Source organism: Notothenia rossii (assembly GCF_949606895.1).
Source record: "Notothenia rossii genome assembly, chromosome: 4".
Taxonomy (NCBI): Eukaryota; Metazoa; Chordata; class Actinopteri; order Perciformes; family Nototheniidae; genus Notothenia; species Notothenia rossii.
In genome coordinates, this window is record NC_136902.1 from 80,857,661 (window position 1) to 80,883,062 (window position 25,402).

At 41.8% G+C, this 25,402-nt stretch overlaps 1 protein-coding gene across 2 annotated transcripts in view; it reads right to left on the minus strand.

Annotated features, from left to right (window-relative positions):
* The window catches only part of relt (RELT TNF receptor), a 28,769-nt gene extending 3,367 nt beyond the window's left edge, over nucleotides 1–25,402 (minus strand). Inside the window, exons 1-9 of one of the 2 annotated variants that reach the window (XM_079677354.1) lie at nucleotides 25,037–25,402; nucleotides 24,462–24,613; nucleotides 7,478–7,552; nucleotides 7,230–7,322; nucleotides 6,701–6,885; nucleotides 6,521–6,573; nucleotides 6,116–6,370; nucleotides 2,503–2,583; nucleotides 2,144–2,222 (exon numbers count right to left, since the gene is read on the minus strand). In XM_079677354.1, the coding sequence (XP_079533480.1) occupies nucleotides 2,144–2,222; nucleotides 2,503–2,583; nucleotides 6,116–6,370; nucleotides 6,521–6,573; nucleotides 6,701–6,885; nucleotides 7,230–7,322; nucleotides 7,478–7,522 (791 nt within the window). In that variant the 5' untranslated portion in view covers nucleotides 7,523–7,552; nucleotides 24,462–24,613; nucleotides 25,037–25,402. Of the gene's footprint in view, nucleotides 1–2,143; nucleotides 2,223–2,502; nucleotides 2,584–6,115; nucleotides 6,371–6,520; nucleotides 6,574–6,700; nucleotides 6,886–7,229; nucleotides 7,323–7,477; nucleotides 7,553–9,522; nucleotides 9,881–24,461; nucleotides 24,614–25,036 lie in introns of those variants that run through there. The other variant, XM_079677355.1, reaches the window with a different exon arrangement.

A 25,402-nucleotide genomic window follows, 5' to 3' on the forward strand; every position in this document is an offset into this window, starting at 1 on the left:
TCGAAACCTTCAACTACACCTTTTAACAGATATTCTTTTTAAGTTTTCATGCAGCGGCTCGTCTGGTCTTCAACCTTCCTAAATTCTCCCACACCACACCGCTCCTCCGCTCCCTTCACTGGCTTCCAGTAACTGCTAGAATCCACTTCAAGACACTGGTACTAGCGTACCATGCTGTGAAAGGATCTGGCTCTTCCTACATCAACTATACACCCCAGCACGTGCACCCTGCTCTGCATCAGCCAAACAGCTCGCTGCACCCGCACTGCGAGGGGGACCCAAGTTCCCATCAGCAAAAACAAGTGGGTTTGCTATCCTGGCTCCAAAATGGTGGAATGAGCTCCCCATTGAAATCAGGGCAGCAGAAAACTTACACATCTTCCGGCGCAGACTGAAAACTCATCTATTTCGACTCCACTTCGAGCGATAGAATTATTAACAAAGCACTTATATACTAATAAAGGACTGGCTTATCTAAAGCCAGTTGAGTAGCACTTGAAATGTTTGGCTCTATGAAACCTGATGTACTTATATGATTATTTTTTCTTCAAGGTTGTATCTTCTTGGTCGAATGCACTTATTGTAAGTCGCTTTGGATAAAAGCATCAGCTAAATGCAATGTAATGTGAATGTAAAAATAATAATACACAAAATTGAAATAGAAATACAAAATAAATTGTAGTTTGAAATTGTAACTCTTATATTTTTGGAATGTTCATTCAGGCCTCTTTAGTTGTTGTCTTTCTATTGTTTTTTGTGCAGAGAAAGGCAAAACAACAAAACAACAAAAGGGACAAAATGCAGCCGCGTGTCCCTGTGTTGCACTAGTTAGTGGTTGACCTGTCGTGACCCTCCCATCCCACACACACACACACACACACACACACACACACACACACACACACACACACACACACACACACACACACACACACACACACACACACACACACACACACACACACACACACACACACACACACACACACACACACACACACACACACACACACACACACACACACACACACACACAGAGAGGACCTGAGAGCTTTCCAGATTTCGGTGTGCATTTTGTGTGTGTGTGTGTGTCAGAATGTTCTCGAATCTAAAGCTCACATACAGCAGCAGCCCATCGAGCAACAGCACAAAGCCAGATGCCAAGTTCTTACTATTGCATATGTGGAACACAAACACAAGTGTAATACACCCATTCACATCCATATTTGTTAGAAGGGCAATTTGGACTAGAACATGCCTCCTGTCCCCTAATGCCAGCGCTGATGAAGGAAAACACAGTGGTGAAGACTGTGGCATATAGCAGCATGTTGCTGGATTTGTAAGATTAACTTCTGACTACTTGAACACTTTTAACAGCCGCAGATTATAACCAAAGTTCAACCCACCAGTAGTTTTGGTCATGTAAATCGTGTGACTTTTAACTATGTGACAGCCAATGAGCTTAGTGACAGGTATGCTGGCGAGCCTAATGACTCAAGAGGCAGCGGTATCAACTATGTCAGACATTTACTCCAGACAAGAGAGCGTGATGCTATGCCAAGTAGGAGCTGTAGCTGAAATTCAGATGCTGTTTACATGTGCATTGCTTTGACAATACATATTTTTTTCTTTGTTGAAAGAGTAAAACAAGAATAAAGAGCAGCAGGTATGATATTGATAAGATGTGTAAAATGTGAGTTAAACACCCAACCAGTCAAGGAACCAATGTTGAATTATTATCGTGTAAATCCAAGCATGCATTCAAATGTTAAATTAAAGAACTAAAACTGTTTGTATTGTTTCATTTTAGCTGGTTCTACTGGAAAATGAGCCAATTCATATTTGTTTCCATTCAATTCATATTCAACCTATGTTTAAATTAAAGGTGGTTTCTAATCTATAGGTGTACATCATTATTCAGCTTTCTGCTTTCATCTCTAAAGAAAAACTGCCTGTATCTTTTGGAAAGGTTTCCCTTCCACTCTCTGTAAACATCTCTTGGCAGAATCGAGAGCTCTGCTTTGCACTCTCCCAAATTGTGCTTTCCTCTGTATTCATCTCAACCTTAAACAGCTTGAGCAAAGTATATGTTGAAGGTATATATATCCATGCAGGGCGTGTGTCAGCGAGTGTGGTCTCATACTTGATTGAGGAGCCTTTGCTTATGGACATCTGTTTGCTCTCGTACTCCAGCAGCAATTCCTCCAGTGCAGCAGCATTTTCTGAAAAGCAAACAAACACAAGATTGACAATCCATTCTGTAAATCAGTGCTCATTGATCATTGATAAGAATAGTAAACTTCTTTGAAAAAGGTTTGAGTCAGTGCTTGCAGTTCAACGTTAACCATTTTTGATGGAGATAAGGCGTGAACGGTCTGAGCTTGCAGCAGTGGAGATGCGTTTGTGACGCACTCTGATGACACCTTGTTACAATTTAAAGCCACAAGACACCTAATGACTTTTACCTCAATCTCTTACGTGACGTCACCTCACTGCACGTACCTTTCTTCTCAGTAATGAGGCGAACCAGAACACTGATGGTGTCTTCATTCAGGTCGTCAGATATGTAGGGACAATTGTTACCTAGAGCAAACAAAAAACACAGACAGACAGAGAAAATCAGATACCTTCTGATACTGTATGATGCACTTCGGGGTTGTAGATGTAGTATATTGAAAATGTTAAGTCCATGTAATGACACACGTACATTTAACACAAATACAAAGGCAGTCATATGCATAAAAACAACAAGATTAGTATTGAAAATATATTGTAGAGAACTATTACCAGTGTTTGGTGTACTGTGAAAAGGCTTGGTTATTTTCCAAAGTAGATGGTTATGGCTTTCTCTGTGTTGTCAGATTATTACAACACAGAGAACGTGAAATGCAGTGTGCAAGAGGAAGACCTTAAGTAAAGTTGCCAAACTTTATGGTAAAAAATGTGTTCTAAAGATGTGTTATATGTCGTAATATAAACTTGAAGCAAAGGGCCATATATTTTTAAATGTCCACCCACATATTTAACTGACTTAACAGTGTACAATGTGTTCCTTCCTTCACAGTTCACACAGTGCATGTCACTGCTGGGATACAGTGCCCCAGTGCACCATGGGACTGATAAGGATGGATGTGGATGACTGAACAGCAAAGAATAGATATGCCTCCATAGCAACACCCCGGACCATCCCATAATAGCAAAGCACAGAGAGGCAGCTGAGAGGAGAGTGATGAGGTCTAGAATAGCTTACTCAGCGATCACACTCTATTCAGCACTGTTGAAGCACACAGAGCTGTGTGTGTGTGTGTGTGTGTGTGTGTGTGTGTGTGTGTGTGTGTGTGTGTGTGTGTGTGTGTGTGTCTGCTGTTTTGTAGACCCCCAATGCCAGGTGACCCCTGTTTCAGTGTGTTACAAAGCAAAATGTGACTGTATGCATTTGTGTCAATGTGCATGTCTTTCTTGCATAAGCAGTGTCAGGCTGTTGTTAGGCCATAACAAAAGCTGGGTTTCTCTCCATAGTGGCAGTTGCTATGCGAGGATAACGGCATCCATTTCACAGTGTGGCACTCATTCTCTACTATTTATTCTTACAGCAGAGTCACAGCCATATGTTTAGAGTTTCAGTGTCAGCCACAATAAGTCACCAGCCAATCATCCTGTGTCCTGATGAATTTCTGTTTTACATTTGTGCTTCAAGTAAAACAAAATGTTTCCGCTTGATTGCATTAGTCTTTTGGAGCTTATGGCTGGAACTGAAAACTGCAGCAACTAAACTGTACCTTTCACTCTGCCCTTGTGAGCTTGAACTCAAAGTTGCAGAGTTGACTCTAGCTCACATTTCTGTTGGTCTTATCCACCCCACATTTGTCCTCTCCTTATCCTGTCACTGTGCACCAATAAGTCAAACTTTTCTCTGCCACAGACTTGGATTCAAGCCCTAACATGCTAAGCTTGGCTTCTGTAATTCATCCCCATGGGTGTTCACTCTGAGCAGAGATGATGAGAAAATTGCTAGAGTAAGAACCAATGCAGTATCCTAAACCTCCAACTGCCCTCTGACCGTTCTATTAACCTATTGTTATCTGCATTATATTCTGTATTGTCCTTTATTGAAATATTTCAATTACAATCACTAACCAATCAGTCAAACTCAAATTAAAACATACAGGAGTTGGATATATATATATAAAGATTGGAAGTTCCTGACAAACTCTGTTGATTGACAAAGAAGATGAACAATTTGGTTAGAAGAAGATGAAGGAAGACGAACAACGCAGATGAAATAACGAGAGGAGAAAGGATTCGAGAAAGAAAGAAGGGTAATAAGCCATGAGGACCTGATTGAATAATTAATCTGGCTGGGAAAGGAGAGATGGATGGATATGGTGTCATGTTTATACGAGAAGGGGGTGGAGGCTCGGGAGGCGGTGTAAGAGAGCCAAGAGATGGGATGAATGGAGAGTATGAGGGCAGTTAAGGAGTTCTGCAGGGGGACGGGGTTCAGGGAGTTTCTCTTTAGGTGCAGGGATGTCTCAAGTTTCACAACACAGTGCTTGGAGAGTCAGAGACCAAGGCAACGCTGAAAACAAAAGGGAGAGATCTTTCACCTAAGGACTGTTGCTATGACTTCTGGAATTGCATCTTCAGAGTGGTATCTGCTCTTAAGACTTGAAGGAATAGAAGAGCTGTCATCTTGGTGGTTGAGGTTGAAGATAAGAGACATACGAGCTGGTCTTGTAATCAACAACAAACGAGCTAGCAAACTGATTCAATCAACATATTATGTCAAGAAATCTACAAGTGTGAATGTGTAACAAAGAAGTGGTTTGAGCCAACCAAGGGGTGTACGTCGATAAAGCAAAACCGAAATAAAATGTTAAATATAATTCACTAGTGAAAATGTTGGCGCTGAATTTAACTTTTTAATGATAGGAATGATGGGATATCCAAAACAGCAGGTGTTGGGTGCAAACGTAAACAGTTCCTTGGCGTGAGACGTGCTGACAGAAAGTGCAATCTGTCGAGGCTGCAGCCTGACTCTGCGGCTAATTGGCTGTCACACAGCTTTCCTCTGAGCCTCGTACCGCCAGGTGAGTGAGGGAAGAGCCAGCTTAGCCTTTCTACCAGTTTAAGCTTATACCTCTCATGAAATGACATTAACTGCATAGTAAAAAAAGAGGCTGGAAAAGAATGACAAAAGAATGTGAACAAATGATATAATACTTTAAATCTTTATGTTTTCAGTTATGAATCTTGAGGTCTTCAAGGAGCAAGTTATAGGCTGTTTAAAGTAATACTTACAAAAATAATTGTCTTTCTCGCTAAGAGTAACATGAGAAGTTCGATACCAATTCTATATTTGTCCGTTGAATATGAAGTTACTTAGTCTAGCATAAACACTGTAAGCAAGGGGAAACAACTAATGTCAAAATCCAAATACCAGCATCTCTTAAGATTATTTATGGAACCATTATATCTTGTTTGTTTATTTCATATAAAAGCACATTTTTTAAAATGTCAATTTTAGTTAAAAAGATAAGTAGGCAAACATTGTGTAATGGAGAGAAAAAAGGCTAACTGTTTCCTCCTGTGTCCTATCTTTGTTTTATTTATTGATACAAATTTCTCTTTCGGTTAATACCAGCCTCATTCCTCTTTCTCTCTTTATTCTTCAGCACTACCCCGCCTCTCTTTATACCTCTTTCCATGTTTACCCAAGTCAGTTTCTCTCTTACGTCCGCAGGGTGAGTGAGTTGATGGGAAAGATTTTTTTCCCACCTTTTCAGATAGGAAAATTACAAAATAACAGCATGCGCTAAGATTCCTTGCATTTAATGACCCCTGCAAGGTCAAAGTTAAAAGAGATTAAAAAAAAGCCTCCCATGTTGGCTTGCGTGCAGTCCCATTACAGAGATACATGGGCTTGTCTTTTCCCCGACTCACTTTACCAAATCTTGTGCATGTGTGTGTTAATTAGGATTTTCACGGGCAAACGTGACAACAACCTTAACATAAATGTTTGTTTCAGTAGTACCTAGCACTGCTATTTTCGATCTCTTGCTCACTTTTTAAACTTGTTTTCTCTTTGGAATTACTATGATATAATATCTCTTACCTTCTTTCTGTGGTGTGGCAGTTTCTTCATCCCCTGCCTCCTTGTCAGCACTGCAGCGGTATCCCTTCTTCTTCAGGATGTTGCAGATGAGGATACCCAACAGGCCCATCACACAGAAGACAGGCACAATAGCAAAGACTGCATACTCTGCTGACTTCTCCTCAGCGCTGCGCACCACTGTGCCGTTGACCGGCCCTCCTGCACCACTGGAGGGACCTTTACCAACTGTCCGCACCTTTCTGACATGCAAAGATGCTGAGAGAAAAGGGAAGAAGAAGGAACAGAGCAAAAAGAGAGCAGGGTGATAAAGCATGGTCTTAATCTCCAAAGGAATGAGTAATAATTGTCAACTGAATGATGGACAAAAAGAACGATTTCAGACACACACTCCAGGATCTCACTTACTTTTCACACACAGACTTTGGGTGGAAACTCCTTCTTTGGCAATGGAGCTAAACCTGCAAAAAGAAAGAAAAAATAAATAAGGGAAAAGAGCATTATTAGAGATTATGTCTTTTTTTTCTCAACAAAGCGAATGACATGACCTAATTTAGAACAAGTTACAAGCAGACAGGTAAGCCTTACCCAGGCAGACAATCCTCACAGACAGCATCTGAAGTTGCAGAGCCAGGGGTTGTAGCCTTACGGCCGAGGACCTCGCAGGCTGTGTGGAGTACGCAAGGTTCAGAGTCCAATGCATCTGAAAAGCTTCCAGTCGGGCACAACAGACATTGCACTTCCTCTGCTGGACTTTGGATCTGCCCACAAGCCTGGCAAGAAAGAAAACACTTCTAAACTCAAGCAAAAGAGGCCACTAATCACAAAACAAGAGCATCCCTTTGGTGATGGAGAGGATGAGTGTCTCTGTTAACTGGAATAAAAACAATGATATCCACCTTTTCACTTTCACATACATAGATTAAAATCATTTGCAAGAAAGAAAATAATTCAGCTTGTTGAAACAAGTGTATTTAAACAGGTAGGGAGGGGAGAGAATAAAGGAACATGGGGAGAACGTTTGTAGACTCTGATGGTACAACCAAATACTTATAAGGAACCAAAAGCACTTGATAGCAACATATATTTTAAAAGCTATTTCAGCTCGCTGTCTCACCTTGGAAGGCTCCTGGCCGGCAGGGCATTGCAGACACACACAACCTTCCCCCCACCGACACTGCACTGCTGCAGTCCCAATACAGCCAAACACCTGGAAGACACACACACACAAGCCCACAGATCAGTGGAGGTTTACATTAATGTGATGTTGATACACTTACAAAATGGTGATGTTCTTGTACAATGCACACAAGTGTGTCATTTTTGCATATGGTACAAACAGTCAGATCAGATGCACATGTTTACCGTGAGAAGGACAAGAGCTGAGCAGCAAAGGTGGTTCCTCATCATCTTCAAAGTATTCTTCTATGTTCATATGATCTAAAGGGTTGAGGACAAAGAAAAAAGTCAGAAAAAGGGTTCATCACGTTTTCAAATATGGTCTGGTTCATGTAGATATGGGTTAAAAGAGCATACTATAAATCAGCTTTATCAACACACTGTGCCCTTTTAGCAAACACAATTTGGTGACCCTTTAAGTGCTTAGAAATATTTTATAGTCATATGGATGACCTATAACAACACTTATGTCACACGCACGCGCACACACAAACACTCACAAGCACACTCAACCACACACGGTCACATGGCGAAAAACACCTGAGTCATATTTTGCAACTCATCAAGAGCGAAGTTACTTGAGGGAAAGGGACGTAAGGAGTAGTTGTAAATGCTGTAAATAACATTTACTATGAATCAGGTTCTTTTTATGGCCGACAGTGAACGAAACAGGGCTTTTCCTGTGGCTATTTTTGGACAGCTTGTACTCGCACCCATATCTGAAGCAATTATACAACACATTCATTTGCCAACACATGATGAATTTGTCAACGTGTGAGGATACAGTAGCTGCCACTGGGATAGGTATTTCCAGTGATTTAGGTGAGTTATAGATTAATACCATTAACCTTAGACAGGAAGATTATACTGCTTTGTTTTGTTTTGGTTTTTAGAGGGAGATGCTACACCCGGGTGTCCGAAGCTAACAATGCTATTTACACCCGGGTGCCCGAAGCTAACAATGCTATTTACACCCGGGTGTCCGAAGCTAACAATGCTATTTACACCCGGGTGTCCGAAGCTAACAATGCTAATTACACCCGGGTGTCCCTAGCTAACAATGTTTTTTGCACCCGGGCTACACATTAGATACTGTGGATGTATAGGTATTTATGGAAATGTGTCTTTGATAACTTCATTCCCTTGTGCTGCTGCGTCAAATTGTAATTCCCAGGGTGCAAGTAGACACTCAGTTGTTTTTTTAGAATATTGGAAATAAAGGAGAGGAAAAGGTCAACAAGGAATATGTTTATATGCACTGATGGATCTCGTATTTAGATCTGGGTGCCACAAGCTAATATTGTGTAACAAAAAACAATGTTGTCATCTCTATAGTAGGCTAAGCTCTTTTTTTTCTGAAAATATTTGACGACATATTATTTAGCAAAACTCCCTAAAGCTCACACATATATATAGCCATATGCACACATAATAATGTCGTCATAAAGCCATTTAAATACATGTAGCCTATTAAATTAGATGTTGTTTAAACAAATGTATTTTATTTTAATTAAAAGGCAGCAGAGCAGGGGAAACAGCACGGTGGCAGCACGGTGGCCAACCAATTGCTGTGACAGCAGTGAGAAATCTAAACCTGAAATCCAGATTTCCTTGACTTCTTTATTAAACCCAAGAAAGAAAATGCATTAAAATGTTGTCAAACTGCTGCCACTTTACAAATAATTCACTGTTATAACTTTCACTGTGTGACCTAAAACATCCCTGTTGAGATGAATTTCAAGCAAACAATTTGCTATAAACCACACACACACACACACACACACACACACACACACACACACACACACACACACACACACACACACACACACACACACACACACACACACACACACACACACACACACACACACACACACACACACACACACACACACACACACACACACACACACACACACACACACACACACACAGGAAATGTAGAGATTGTTTGGACACATACAGGCTTGTAAAACAGCCACTGATCAAAGCAAAATCATATACCCAGTTTAGATTATGTCAACCAAAACATAATAGACTAATACACTAAATAAAACTGATTTACAGCATTATGATGACAAAAAGAAGTACAGAAAAAAGATGGGAAAGTAAAGGAGGAAGACACTAACAATGGAAAACATTTTGGCTATGACAGATACAGGCAGTGGGAATGCAGGATAATATGAGAGTATTTGATGAAGAGGAGAAAGACACAGCAGCACACTTACCCCAGACTTGCAGCTGATTGACACTGTTTCCGTGGCAACTCAGTGAAGATGCTGTGTAAGCTGCTACAAATGCTGAGTCAGGACTAAACTAAAATATAACTTTCCTACTGATCCTAACCTCAACTCTTACACTTGATAAAGGTCGTACTTGGTACTTGAACAAGTAACTTAAAAATGACTACAAGATTTTTAAAACTACAAAATTACTATTAAAAATAAAATCTTACTGTGAGAAAGTTACAACTCAAATGCAACTGCAGAAGTCAGATAAGTGAAACAAAACTCTAGTCTAGTGTCGCTGAATGGAGAATTCAATGTACCTGCATGTGTCTTATACTGTCACTCTGACCACAGACACACCCCTGACCTCCTTAGGACATGCCCTTTCTATCACTGCTAAAACACTGTGTGTGTGTGTGTGTGTGTGTGTGTGTGTGTGTGTGTGTGTGTGTGTGTGTGTGTGTGTGTGTGTGTGTGTGTGTGTGTGTGTGTGTGTGTGTGTGTGTGTGTGTGTGTGTGTGTGTGTGTGTGTGTGTGTGTGTGTGTTTTTTTATGTGCATGATGGGTGAGGCCACTTTAATGCACTCCTTCAACTTTGACCATGCAGCATAAATAAATGTTTTAAACATTAGCTAGCAAAGCAAATCCAGACTTCTCCCCTTAATTCATTCTGTTTTATGTTTAGTCATCACATACAGCTTATCACTAGTTTATAATGTGCATGTGCGTTAAGTGTGTGGTGAAATGCCTTGATATCAGGTTTTTTACATATGATCTGTGCATTACTTTTTACTGTCTCAGTTGGCTAGGTCGCCGCAAACGGACACAGACAGACACACACACACAGATATTGAATGCCATAAAAACCAGCCGCCAACAAGTTGTGCCTTACACAAACAAGAAAAGAAAATATGTAACAAGTTTATGATTTTGGTCCGGCAAGGACCTCATGCCAATGACAGGCCACTAAAGCATAATTTCAGGGAAGAAGAAAAAGATAAAGCGAGGACAGAAAAAGCACTTGTTTGAAAAAACAACACAGGGCTGTGGAGGCCAGAGAGGAGGATAACAGAGAAGGAGGAATTAAAATGGAAAGAGAAAGTGGCAGGGAGGCAGCCTGATAGCATGATATATATAGAAGCATGTGTTAAAAAGCCATATACCAGAGCAAGAGGCTAATTACTAGTCATACACAGGCACTTACAGCCCAAATGCACACTTGCAAACGCACACAGCACACAGGCACACAAAACACTGCTGTCAAAAATGATCAATAAAACGACAATGATAGAGAGGTTAAAATATAAATGTGGCCTGCAATTAGGAACCTCCTTTTTTAGGAAAGTGTCAAGTAACAAATTGGATGGGGCAGGGTTTCCACATAGAAACTCTCTTAACCTTCAGGGGTGCAGTCACTGAAAAAAAACTCCAGCGGAGCAATATGAAATTGATTTATCATTTATTAATGCATGTATTCCATAATCCTCATACAGCATTCTGAATTCAAAGTTGACCTGTTTGAAAAGGCTTTTGCATTCCAATAGAGGCATGAAAGCATCTACTCAAGTCATTTTCCATTATACCTTTCACAAGCATTTTATTAATGGATCCAGACAAAACAATGACTTATGGGGACGAATAAATCATCCTGGATATGTGAGCCAGCGTAGTTTGCCAACCATTTTCCCTGCTTGCTAAGCAGCTTGTATTATAAAATTCATTTGAAAAAAGGACCCTGACTACTGATATGAGTCAGCCATTCACAGCCAGGTCAATTCAAGCCAGCATTGTCGATTTACGATGGGTTTTCATTTAAACCCAGTTTTACTGAGCTTTCCACACAAAGTGGAGGGAAAAGGTCTAAATTCTTTATAGAAAAGCCAGATTCAATCTTTTTTAAGGTTACTAATCACCTAGTCGCCATCAATGGGACTACAGTGGAGAGAGTCAGCAGCTTCAGGTTCCTCGGTGTCCACATCACTGAGGACCTGACATGGACTCTTCACACCATTACCAAAAAAGCTCGACAGCGGCTCTTCTTCCTCCGTAGGCTGAGGAGGTTCAACATGGACTCCAGGACACTCTGCAACTTCTACAGGTGCACCATAGAGAGTATCCTGACTGGCTGCATCACGGCCTGGTACGGCAGCTGCACCGCCCTCAATCGTAAGGATTTACAGAGGGGGATGAAAACTGCACAGAACATCACCAGGACGGAGCTGCCATCCATGGAGGACCTTTACTCCCAGCGGCTCAGGAAGAAATCCCTCCGCGTTATAAAAGACCCCCATCACCCCAGCCACAAACTGTTCTGTCAGCATCCGGACAAAAACAACCAGATTCAGAGACAGCTTCATCCCGCAGGCAATAAGACTGTTAAACACCTGAACTGTTGAAACAACATCCATAACATTCATCTGGCTGCTATTTAGAAATGATTTATCTATATCATATTCCAATAACTTGCATATAGACTCTTATTGCACTATTTTTAACTATTTTTCTTTTTGTATTTACGATTTACTTGCACTATATGTTTCTGTATATCTGTTTTATTGTGTTGCACTGTTGAAGGAGCCTGTGACCTAAGATTAGCTAACCTGTAGCTATGTTCATATGACAAATAAAAACCTTGAACCTTAAAAGCACCCTTTTAAAGCCATGAAAAAGTACCAAACATATCACACCACAAATCGTGAAAAACGTTTCTTGACTGGTTCTGGTAGGCAGGATATATTGCCATTGGAAAAGCTAGCTGCTTCCCCGTGTTTTGAGACTTGATAAGCTAGGCTAACATGCTGTAAAGCCATGTTTAACAGTGGCATGGATCTTTTCAATTCAGTCTAAGCAAGGAAGGGAATATGTGTAATTCTGAAATATCAAACTATTGCTTTAAGAAATCATTGACCCCTAATTAATCAACCTATTATCCCTCCATTCACCTAAACACCCTCATCTCATTACTTTGTCATCCCTTTACAAAACATATCTGAAAGGCTTTTGCCTGACCTCATGGATACAACACATAACTGGTTGTCTTTTGTATTTGTTAGGATTAAGCACTAATCTTTATATACTACTCTAGTGCTAGTGATATTGAGTAATGCTATCTTGTTTGGCTTGGAGATGTTTGATAAGAGAATAGGCATTCTGAACCATATACTGTAGTCCACATTGGACCCAACATCTTTCAACACAGATTCACTGAACAATGAAAAGTACATTTTGGTCTGAGGCTTCCTTTATCCCTGTTAAGAGAGGTAAGTGCTTTGTCTGCTACCTTTTTGTGTCTCAAATCCTTGAACTCATACTTTTTCCACTTGCTCTTTCCACAACTCTTGGTTCTTGAGTTGTCAAATCCTGTAATTGCATTTTATTGTTTGCATGTTTCCTTTTTCCAAATCCAGCTTGCTTCACACCTCTTTCAGCAATGTGCTTTGGCTTGGAAGCTGCAGTCAGATATGTGCATTCATAAAGAGAGAAAGAGAGACAGACAAAAGAATAGAAAAAGTGAGAGAAGACAAAAGCGTGGGAAGTGCAGGATATAACAGGAAATTAAGATCTCTCCGAAAATCCCAGCATACAAAACAAAGAAGCCATACGACACCAACACGCACTAGTCTTTCGTCATTTTATGAGAAAACAACAGAACAGGATAAAAAATCATAACACCTCAAAGGAAAAGGAGAAGATTGTGACGACTTTTCATAAACTGTAAAACAGTAATTACCCAAAACCCCGGGTGCTGTTGTTTGACACATTCCAATAACAAGTCGCAACAACATGACTAGTCACATTTTCTGTTTTGTTCAGGCAACCTAAAAATAGTAATAATAAAGAAGTAATGGGAAAGGCATGACAAAAACACGGACGTTGTTCTATTCTGTAGTGGTTTTTGGCTCGTTGATGTCATGCAGCAGCTAAACAGAGATCTTACTATGTGAAGCTGTGAAGGAAAGAAGAACCACAAAAGGGGAAACACATGAATGAGTGGAGCTCCTCTGCTTTCAACGTGAGGTGACTGAGTGGTAGGAGAGATCAAGGGTAGCTGCCACGTTATTGGCTTCGTAACAATGAGCCGTGTTTCTCAAGTAGGCCTACACATTAGTCTGGTTAGACATGAGACTCTGCAATGATACTATTTTAATGCCACCATTTTTTTTGGTGTCAAGTCTAGAGTCACAAGTCATGCTTACAGATTGGAATATATTTAAAGCAACAACTCTGTAAACACATTCTGATCATCAAACAGCAATGAGACATCTGCTGAGTCAACAGCTTGTCTTGAAAACAGCCTATAGAGAAAGATTATTTAAAAATAGTGACACAAAGGTAAAGGTAGACTATACTGTCCTAGTGAAGCATTCAAACACTTTGGCTGAGATGACAGATCTGACTGTTATGGCGCATTTCCACTGCAGCGGGTAGCCCCGTTTAAGCGTCCTTAATCATCCTCAAGCGGCCAGGCTAGTTTTTGGTGGCCTTTCCATATAGCGTAGCACCGGCTAGCGGGTACATTTTCCGGTCCCATAAAATCATGGTTCTATCAGGTCAGGGCTAGTGATGTGTCGGTCGCGAACGAGCCGGCTGAAAGAGCCGGCTGAAAGAGCCGGCTCTTTTAAGTGAACGACGGGAGCCGGTTCGCGCCCGCGAACGAGTCGGTTCTTCTTTTTTTTTGCGGAGGGATCTAGATCGGCATGAAGGCACATTATGCAATGTGCACATTATCCCGCTTATTACATGGCCACATTCTCAACAAAGTAACGACATGATTCCCAATATTAATTGAAATGCTTTTATGGATTTAGAAAATTATTTTATTGATTTAAAAAATAGTTGTATGTATTTATTTAAATTGACATGCATCCGCTAATGAAAAATAGTCTGTTGTTACTGTTTGAACTAACGTAGCAACGGCAGGAACTGCTTCGATAGTGTTTTTGAGGAGCTTTTTGATTACAGATTTGAAAACATCGTTGCTTACTTTAAAAATAGCACCATTTATTATGTCAAACCTTGGAAAGTATCTAGATATCCCTGCTCTAATGCCAAAGTAAATATCAACTGAATATGTGTCGCCGTTTGATGTCTATGTCTGGACCGCTGCGTAAAAAGGAGGGTTTCTGCCCCGTTGCTTCTCTTCTTACTTCTATAAGAATACAACACGGAGGAGGGAGATCTCTTTTTCTCCCCCTCTTCTGAGAGCCCAGCAGCTGATCTCAGAGCACGCTCCCCTCTCCTGCAGGGGGGCGTGGTCAGCTGCAGCTCACAGAATCGGCCTTTTCTTTAAAAATAATTTTAAAATGTCGATACAGTAGCCCCTTTTTTAAAATAGTTGTTATAGGTGTTGCTATCTGTTTTGTGTAGCGTGGTTCTATAAGCAAGTCAGTGCATTCATTGGGTGGTATCAGAGAGTTACAAGGGTCTGTAAATGCAATGAAAACATTTGGCCACAGCAAGTCATTTATATTAAACATGTAATATTTACTTTTGAATACTTCAGTACAAAGGATGTATTGATTAATTTAAGTGATATATGTGTACACATAGGCCTATACACATCAAAACAGGGCTACATTTGATTTAGGTGTAGTGCCGGTGTAGTGGTGTAGTGGTGTAGTGCCGAGGACATGGAGTCGGAGGCGGTGCAATGGAGATGTGAAAGGGTACTTTAATAGAGAGCAGAATAGGACATGTTGTCGGGTCGCAGCCCGGGTCGACAAGAGAAAGAGCCAAGATGGCACACACCATATATAGGCAACACATAAAATCTCCATGCGGGAACAGTAGCCGCAACTGTAGTTCCCAGTTTGAATTATGAACCAGTGGTTAAATACGTCGTCACCACACAAGCCCCCCCAGAATTCAAACAGGGCAAAAATAAATCCTCGCGCCCGTGGAGGAAGCACCACAGGGGCCGACGAGGTTGTGGTCGCAGGTGAGGACCGGGCCATGGAACGGGCCATGAAAGGGGGCCGCAGTAGGTGTCGCGGAGAACCCAACAGGAAAAAGCGCAACCCGGCCGCAGGCAGACGTGCCGCTGCGGCGGGCATGAAGTCCTCAGCAGGCGCTGAGGCGTCCCCGGGAAGCTGGAGAGCAACCCGGTCGCAGGCAGACGTGCCGCGGCGGCGGGCATGAAGTCCTCAGCAGGTGCTGAGGCGTCCCCGGGAAGCAGGAGAGCAACCCGGCCGCAGGCAGACGTGCCGCGGCGGCGGGCATGAAGTCCTCAGCAGGCGCTGAGGCGTCCCCGGGAAGCAGGAGAGCAACCCGGCCGCAGGCAGACGTGCCGCGGCGGCGGGCATGAAGTCCTCAGCAGGCGCTGAGGCGTCCCTGGGAAGCAGGAGAGCAACCCGGCCGCAGGCAGACGTGCCGCGGCTTTGGGCAAGAAGTCCTCAGCAGGCGCTGAGGCGTCCCCGGGAAACAAGAGAGCAACCCGGCCGCAGGCAGACGTGCCGCGGCGGCGGGCATGAAGTCCTCAGCGGGCGCTGAGGCGTCCCCGGGAAGCAGGAGAGCAACCCGGCCGAGGGCAGACGTGCCACGGCGGCGGGCATGAAGTCCTCAGCAGGCGCTGAGGCGTCCCCGGGAAGCAGGAGAGCAACCCGGCCGCAGGCAGACGTGCCGCAGCGGCGGGCATGAAGTCCTCAGCAGGCGCTGAGGCGTCCCCGGGAAACAAGAGAGCAACCCGGCCGCAGGCAGACGTGCTGCGGCGGCGGGCATGAAATCCTCGGGAAGCAGGAGAGGCCAGACAGGGTCCCGGAGCGTGCCACCCATGGGCCGATGGAGCATGGGCGACGTCCGGAACTGTCGAGGCGAGACGGGGTCCAGGAGTGCACCACCCAGGCATCGATGAAAACGTGAGTGGCGTCTGGAACCGCCGTCGATGTGGTGAAAAAGGTGAGAGTGTCCACATGAGGTCAACCGGCTGGTCGAACCTCCTCTCCGCCACCAGAAAACTCAAAAGGGCCGATAGCCGTTAGCACTAGCCGTTAGCATTAGCCGTTAGCATCAGCCGTTAGCATCAGCCGTTAGCTGCTAGCTAGCAGCCATGGGTAGCTGCTAGCCGTCATTAGCCCCACGTGGTTAGCCGCTAGCTGGCAGCCATGGGTGGCTGCTAGCCGTTGTTAGCCCCACGTGGTCAGCAGCCGGGATGTGCAGCCGCACTCCCCGAAGAACAAACCCACGAGGTAGCAATGGGGTTGCTGGTCGACCCAGCAGGTCGTGCATCGTCCCCCCGTTGGATAGAAAGCCGATGCGTGAACGGCGAGCAACGTCTCCAGCCTTCCGCGGAGCGCGCACCGAGCCTCAGTCCGCGTGCCGGTGGCAGCCACGGACGCCTCCAATCAAACCCCGGCATTTCGAGAAAGGAACTCGAGGTCCTTTTGCCGTGTTCGGCTCCGTCGAGGAAACTTCCCAAGACGTATCGGGGTCACCAGTGTAGTGCCGAGGACATGGAGTCGGAGGCGGTGCAATGGAGATGTGAAAGGGTACTTTAATAGAGAGCAGAATAGGACATGTTGTCGGGTCGCAGCCCGGGTCGACAAGAGAAAGAGCCAAGAGGGCACACACCATATATAGGCAACACATAAAATGTCCGTGCGGGAACAATAGCCGCAACTGTAGTTCCCAGTTTGAATTATGAACCAGTGGTTAAATACGTGGTCACCACAAAGGTATAATATGTGATAAATTGAAGAGCCGTTTGGGAACCAAAAGAGCCGGCTCTTCTTGGTGAGCCGAGCCAAATGATCCGGCTCACCAAGAAGAGCCGGAATTCCCATCACTAGCCAGGGCTGAACTAGTGACGTCAACACTCTCGACTGCTGATTGGTCAGAGAGAATCGTCACAAGATCGCGCGCGAGATCATCCCTAGCGTCGAATATATATTTAGATTCTAGAAGCAAGCTTGCAGGATTTTTATACACAGCATTTTTGTAAACGGAGGAGCTACAAAAATGGCAAAGAAACGTCAAAGAAAAGCACACCGTGGTCGACCGAGGAGGTGACGACGTTCCTACATCTCATTGGGGATGATGAAATCCAGCAGGAGCTCGACGGAACAACTCGAAATGTGAAAGTGTTCCAGGATGTCTCTGCACAGATGTCCCCGCCTACACTGCGTTGCTACCCCAGGTCCTAAACTGTAATGGAAATGCGCCACGGCCTCGGACGGCCAGCGAGGCAGCCCGAGGCCTGAGCGAGGACGCTTAGGGACGCTTAAACGGGGCTGCAGTGGAAATGTGCCATTAGTGTCTTACTTTCCCTTATCAAGTACTTAAAATAAGCCTATTTCAGGTAAGCCGTGTTTTTTCTGCCTCGTTCAAATAAACTGATCTATGAAAATATCTCTTTGCAGTTTACTAAAACAATATTTGACTGTATTTTGTCATTATTCGCTATTTGTAGACAGAAATAGATGCGACAAAGACCTCAGATTGATGTGACAATTCGTTAATTAATTTACATTGCAGTGCATTGACCTCTATAATATTTGCTGCCATGTTGTAAAAGGTCTGTTGCAAATGGCATATTTAAATAAACTCATCAAAGCATGTGACAACCACGTTCCCATGCCCATAGTAACTGAACCTTGATCAAGTAGTTTAGCCAGCCTTACCTTTAACCAAAACATACTTGAGGAAGTAGTTGGCCAAGTTATTTAAAGTGTAGAACATTCACTACCATATAGACATGTAAACTTGTATAGAATGGAGTATGTTATATTGAGTGAAATAGCAGCAGTTTGCCTGAGGTAGCTTCTAGGATTTAGGCCTTCAATGATATCATTTCCAAATATAAAGACAAATATTATTTAAAAATTACAATAGAGTTAGCAGGATTGTGAGTTTACAGTTTGTGCCTCCTTATTGTTACCACTCACAGTGGTTATCACAATCGACTATGTACATGAAATATTTGAGCGGTGTGTAGAAAATGATGACTTATCATAATGAATCATCTCAGTTTAATTATCTTTGTCATTTGCTCTGTAGGTGTGGTGATGTGTTTTCAGAGAAAGACAGACATCGAAAGGATTATTCTTTCACTTCTGCAGGTTGAGAAATCGTCTTTTGATTTAGGCTCATAACCCTTTTAAAATCCATAAGATTATCTCAGTATTGCATCATCATCTCTCTTGAATCTGGAAGAGTTTAAACTAAATGGCAAATATATTATACTGTAAAACTACAAATGATAACAAATTAAAATATATGGTGTTGCCCAGAATATTGAGATTCGTCTTTGCTTTAGACTTGATTAAAACAAAGCGATGGCCATGTTCGTGTATACTTGTGTGGTTGGACAAAAAAAAATACTGCTCCTTTTGTACTTGAAAATGGCTGATGGACCTCTTTTTACAGCACTAGAAATGGCATGGTTTTCCCACTTTGTCCCGAGGTAGTAAGGTTTGACAAAGAAAAGTCAACCACCAAGTTCCCACGGCGATAATCGCTACCTATCAAGGCCATTAGGTCACGTAGCATGTCCAGCCATGGGGAACACCTCTTTATCTAACGACCTATAGAGTGGAATACAATAGAAAATAACTGAGATGGCAAAAAAAGGTTTAAGGTAATTACACTCCATTATCCATCAGACATTTCGTGGACTAAGAGATAATGTGCACGTGTACAACAACGACGTGATCGGGACTACCATACCCTCTGTTTTACTTAATGGAGGTGCCCATTATCGGCAAATGAAAGGCAGATTTACGCCAACACTTTCTACGTTATTGCGCAGACAATGTCTCATTATGGGGATCGTGTTTGATAAATGGTCTGATGTCGCCTCTCCGCACTTGTCTGCGGACACGTTTTTTTCGCCGTGTCTTTTTGTCTGTTATTCGTCCTCTCTGTCCTTGGGTTGACGTTGATGTTACGTCGTAATGTTTTCCAGTGGAACTGTACACCGGCAGAAACTTATCGGGCCTCTCTTGTGTCTCAGCTGTGACAGATATCACTGAGTTGGAACGAGGGCGGTTGAATTGACTAGACTTAGAGGGCAAGAGGAAGAAGAGGCAAAAAGACAAATGGATTTAGGTTTACAGCCAGAGAAATACCACTGCAACAACCGCCGGAGATCCCACAATATATCAGGGTGACAGTGCAATGTCCTAATTTACAACCACCATGAATGCATACGCTATACGCATACAAATGTAACTCTGGTGACACAATAGAAATGTTTCCTTTCCTTTTGTTCATTAGAAATAGATGCCACAGGTTGGCTTACTCATTCATTCAAATTCTCTACTCTAAGTCCCCACTGAAATAACTTTAAGTAAAATTACAAATTGTAAGAGTTAGACATAAAGCCTGAGTTTGTTTGCCTGAATTTAACTCATCATCAATGGTGCCTTTCGATTAAGTCCGGTTTTACAAAGATGTTTTAAGGTACATTGAAAGATTTAAAGTGTTCAAGACCATTTTTGCTTTAATCAATTTAGATATGTAGGTCTGCCCTCATTACAAAATAGTGAAAAACTGTAGAATTGCTGAAAACAGAAGGAGATATTTTTCATGAGGAGACAAAGACACTCTGCAACTATTTTAAACTAGAAGCCAACCACAAAGCAATTCTGGCTACAAAACAACCCCCACAGAATCTAAGGCGACTTAAGGAGAACATGGGGCAACCTGAGTTACGAAAATATGTGTGTCAGAGTAGAGATGTTTTTGAGTCTGGTATTTTCTCTTACCTCATCAACATCATTAAAGGTGGATGTAAATGAACTCCTTCTGTTCACAACACCTTAAATTATAACTTACAAACCAACTAAAATAAAGCAATTGCCATTTCCTCACACAAAAACAAGTGTATGTGGTGTAACAACAACACTTACAACATGTAATCTCTATTTGTCAAACAAATACAGAGGATTTTACCAATTACTGTTTAAATCAGCGAACAAATTGACTCAATTACGCATGAGCTAAGCTCTGGTAGAGAAAATATCTTATCTTATCTTTACAGATGCTAGGCCTATGTACGATCATTTAAAAGAGCTGTTTAATGTAAGGCTAAATTATAAATGACCTTTTCACTTGTCGAAAAAAGTCTCTATAGTTTCCTGCCTTTAGGGAAAGTTTGTTAACTATGTGCAGAGATAAGTAAACCTTGAAAAGCCATGTCTGAAAGGAAAAGCTGGACCCTTACGTAAATAGGCTCCTTAAAAACTATGCTTAATCGTAATAGTCTGTAGGATTGCCAGACAACTGGATTGTGTGACTTTCTAACAGAGCCAAGCTAGCTGTTTACCCTAGGCTATTCTGTCTTTGTGCTAAACTAAGCTAAGCCAAGCTAGGCCATTGTCAAAAAAAGCAAATTTCATGTGAAACTATTACATTAATGAAGGCTGTGTCAGTGAGTCCGACAGTCGGAGGCCACAGTGAAGGCTGGAATTCCAAACTCTGGGAATATTAAACATTTTAAACACCTCCATATGTGAGTTTGTACGTATACTGTATGTGAAAGCCTTTCCTCATACTTTACCTCTGGAAGAGGGTGAACAAAACAGATAAGCAACTCTTCAGTGGATCCAGCATGCAAACCAAACCACAGACACACACACTTACATCTATATATATTTATGGATCCAAGTTTGCTGGGTTTTAAGCTGAATTCAATAACACTATAAAAGTGCTGAGAGGTTCAATTTCCTCTCTTGTTTGGCTACATCTTCATTACTCTGTGGTTGGATTGTGTGGATTCTCTCCAAAGTTTTAAACACACACTCACTCATTTGTGCCTCGTCACAAAGACCCGGACTCGCTGGTGTGTGATTTGTTCTGGCAACATAAAGCCAGCGATTGGTTACTGGCAAGTTCAACTGGCACATTGTGGTTGCCTTGCAGATTTGTCTTTCCTTCCCAAGAGTTGGTCTTTGGGGTACGAAATGCTGCACTCTCTTTTCTTAAAGCTTATTTTTAAGACTGTGTAATTAAACAGTACACAGTTGGAAGTGAGAGGGTAGTTGGAGAAGACAGGGGGAAAGGGTCATGAACTCAGGCCCTGCAGAGTTACTGCTGTCTGCTTTTGTCCTTACAAAATCTCATGGAATGTGACTGAGAAACCAGGTACAAACCACGCTTCACATACAGTGTGTCAGTTTTACGTAGAAGCAGAAGTGGAAGATTTCACCCCATTTTCTTAGGTTATACATGCAGTTTCAATTGTATGCTCCATTGAACAAAAAAGCCACACATTTAAATAAAAGTTAAACTAAGAGCTACTACAACCGTACAGTTGACTTGTCCCTCGATGTTTTAGTTGGTCAATTAGAATGTATGTTGGGAAGTTTAATCATTAAAACAATGCATTATATTTTATCAACTGGATAATGTTTATTTGTAAAATGTTAATCTTGAAAGTGACTAATTTAGATGTTTATTAAATCGGATGGAGTAAAAATGACAGTCGTTCTTTGTGAAATGAGTGGAGCATAAATTAAAAGAAGCATAACATAAATGTATCATTGTCAGAAAATGTATTAGCAACTATTTGGATATGGATTCATAATTTGTATTTTTTTTTAAAGCAAAACATTTGGAACATTATTTGGCTCTCTTACTTTTCGAGTTTAAGGATAGGCTGTTTCTCTTTGTTATGTGTCAGAACAAATAAGGAAGGGATCAAATATGCATCACCTTTGTAACTTCAGGCACAAAAGACCTGGAGCGTCCGGGAGGTGACTCTTTATTTTTTCTCCTGACGAACACTTCCTCCTCAGAAGGACAATGCCTAGGGTTCACTTTAGATACTGTTATCCATCTTATCCTGCTTTATTATTAACTAAATAACTTATATCAAGCTTGGGTGTGTGTATGTGTATGCTAACTGTAAGACTATTTGAGTGTTAGCATGCTCGTGCTAATGTCTTTTCGTGTACAGGTTCCCCTGTAATCATCCATTCCTCCACCAATCTGCCTGAGAGCCCTGAGCCAGCTTGGGTCAGGCTCTGCGGTCGGTGCATGGGAAAATTCTTTGGCACAGAGTTTCCTGGCTGACCTTGGGGAGGCAGGCAAGCTGCTGTGGCACGGGGATGGCGGACGTCTGGAGGCATTCCCAACCACTCAGTTGGACAGACGGACGGACAGATGACAGGGTTAATTTATTTGACTTCCACATGCACATAAGCTCAAATAGAGTTTAATCATTTTGTTGGGTTTTAACCAAAATGGCAAAGTGTAAAGTAAATACTCGGGTGAACACTGTAAGCTTGGGTTCAATTTGGCCCAGGATACATCCACGACTGCTATTCAATGTCATGGCATTGTATGTTTTGTACGTGTGCGTGTGTGTGGTATAGTTACAGATGTCCTCCTGAGTGCAGTTGCCTTTTAATCAGTCAAACATGATAAGATGGACAAACTTCAGACACACACAGCAATATTCATGGGCATTTTAGGTCAAATCATGTTAAAATCGCACACACATCAAAACAAAAATGTAAGGAAATTATTCAAAATACAAGCTATGGAATTCTTAAAGAGGTTTCTGAGAAAAATAGACTATAACTCTCAAACTCTTTATTTTTTGTTGTGAAATCTAGTCCAACAAGATGGTAGCTATAAACATGAAGTAAAGCAGGGGGTTTTGGTAAAGTGAGTTCCTGAACTTTTGGATCAAAAGTAAATGAAATATAATGTGACAAAACGCACTTTGGTCCAACCATCTATGGATATTTTTTTCCCAAAAAGTGGTCAGAGTAGGCTACCTGACAGGAAACAGGGTGACTGTTCAGATGACATTTTAAAAGCTTTGTGAGACATACATTGAAATCTCTGTTCACATGTGCGGTGACAAGAAAGCGCAGATGAATAAACTTTGCAAATCCTGCAAAATCCTTCCTAAAACGACTTATTTGTAATAATATTATAAACGAGCCAGTGAAGCTGTACATGGCCCTCTTCTGGTGGAAGTGTGTGCGTAAAGTTGTGTGTGAAAGAAAGCCCCTTATTTAAACAAGCATGCAGGAATTTGGTGTCAGACAATAGAAGCCCTCAGCCAAAAATGGCAGTCTCACCTTGTCTCTTGGGTAAGTGTGTGGAGCCTGTCCTTATTGCTCAGTGTACTCATTACAAAGCAGTAGCTCATGTCAAAACCACAAAAGTAATGGTTTGATATTTAATAGTGATAAAAACACGTGAGGGCAGAAAGATGCATGCTAAAATTAATACTGCGTACTAATTTTCAATCCTGTCAACCCCAATGCAAAATGCTTAAGCAATGTTTTTTTTATTTTGTTTTGCATAAAATTGGCTTGAAGTTTCTACAGAGGCATAAAATAAGAACAGAAAGCAGAGTCAGGACTTTTCACTTAATTAAAAAGAGAGTAGGAGGATCATACTACCAGTGAGGTCATCACGTAACAACGACAGTGCGTCAAGCATGCTCTCACTCATTATACACCATCACACACAGTTGTTCCAATAGTTATCATAAGCTTAACCGAATTAAAATCTGTTCAGTTGCATGTAGTAGAATAGCCAGAAAAATGTGAATTATTGAATGACCAGAACCAGAAGTATCCATATATGCGTTCAATCGGTTATGAACATCAAAACAAAACCCTATATGCTTAGTTTATACTTGGAAAGCTGTATCAGATTCAGATACATAAAATACAGACTTTGCACTTTACAAACTTTTTACATGTGTTTGTTAAAACGTTGTACTATCTTTCCATATAAACCAGGCCCTTGTCCACATGCATAGAGCCAGGGAACACATTGTGCCATAATACCCCGTAGCGCAGACAAACTCGTATGAGCATATGAATATGTCATATTACCGCCGTGCGTAAAAGTGGTCAAGACGGTGGTACAGGCTTTGTGGTGAGAAAAGCCCCACACCAGCCGGCAATGACTGACACGACTAAACTACCGGCTTGAGCAGCAATACATAGTCTTACTACGAGGAATAAGAAAAAACGTACCGGTTTGGTGATTAAAACGAGTTGAAATCAGTGTTTGGAGACGGGCATTATCAGATGTCGTAGAGTTGGCAGGTGTGATTAAAGAAAGACTGGATGAAACCACAAAGCCGGTAAGCGAGGTTCCCCCTTCTCTCTGGCTCCTCTCTTTCTCTCTGTAAAAAAAGAAGACATAAAAACTGAGAGGGCTGGGTGAGCTCACAGTGCGTCACCGCTGCAAGCTGAAACTCCGGTGTGTGTGTGCGTGTGTGTGTGTGTGAAACCCCCTCTTGGTCATTGTCTTTCCCAGCAGATATTGCAGCTCACAACCTGAAGGGTGTCCTTATGTGGAGCCCCAATGTGTTCACAATTGAAACAAATAAATAAAATAGATAGATTTACATAATACATTTACTAAAAAATGAAATAATAATACGAAAGAAAATATGCAAAACATAGTAGTAAACACATTCACAGTTTTATTCACTAAAATCTTTCAACTCAAAGTAACATCCTGCTAATTGAATTTGTTTGTCAGTTTAAAAGTACTTCTAAATGTCTCTTTTCCAAACACATATCCGTCTGAAAAATACACTTACCTCCATTTTGAAAGAATTCCCAAAGCCTCAAAAGAGTCTTCCAACTAACTGGATGATAATATTCCCTCCTCTGCACTGTAACACAAGTTTAACCTGTTATACATCTTTTTAGTTTATTAGATGTTTGCAGTGTCAATGTGAAGTTCTCCAACACTTTTGATTGCACAAGTAACTTTACTGTGTACCTTGTCATTTAGTAAAGCACAGGGGTTAATACTTACATTAAAGATGGCTCTGTTCTATTCACGTTCAGCCTGAATAGTGGTTTTATTTACACCTTTGCTCCTTCTACAGTGACATGCCGAAAGGTCTTCTGTCAACAATTTTCATTAATTTACACTGAAAGTATTCACTCCCCTATTATAC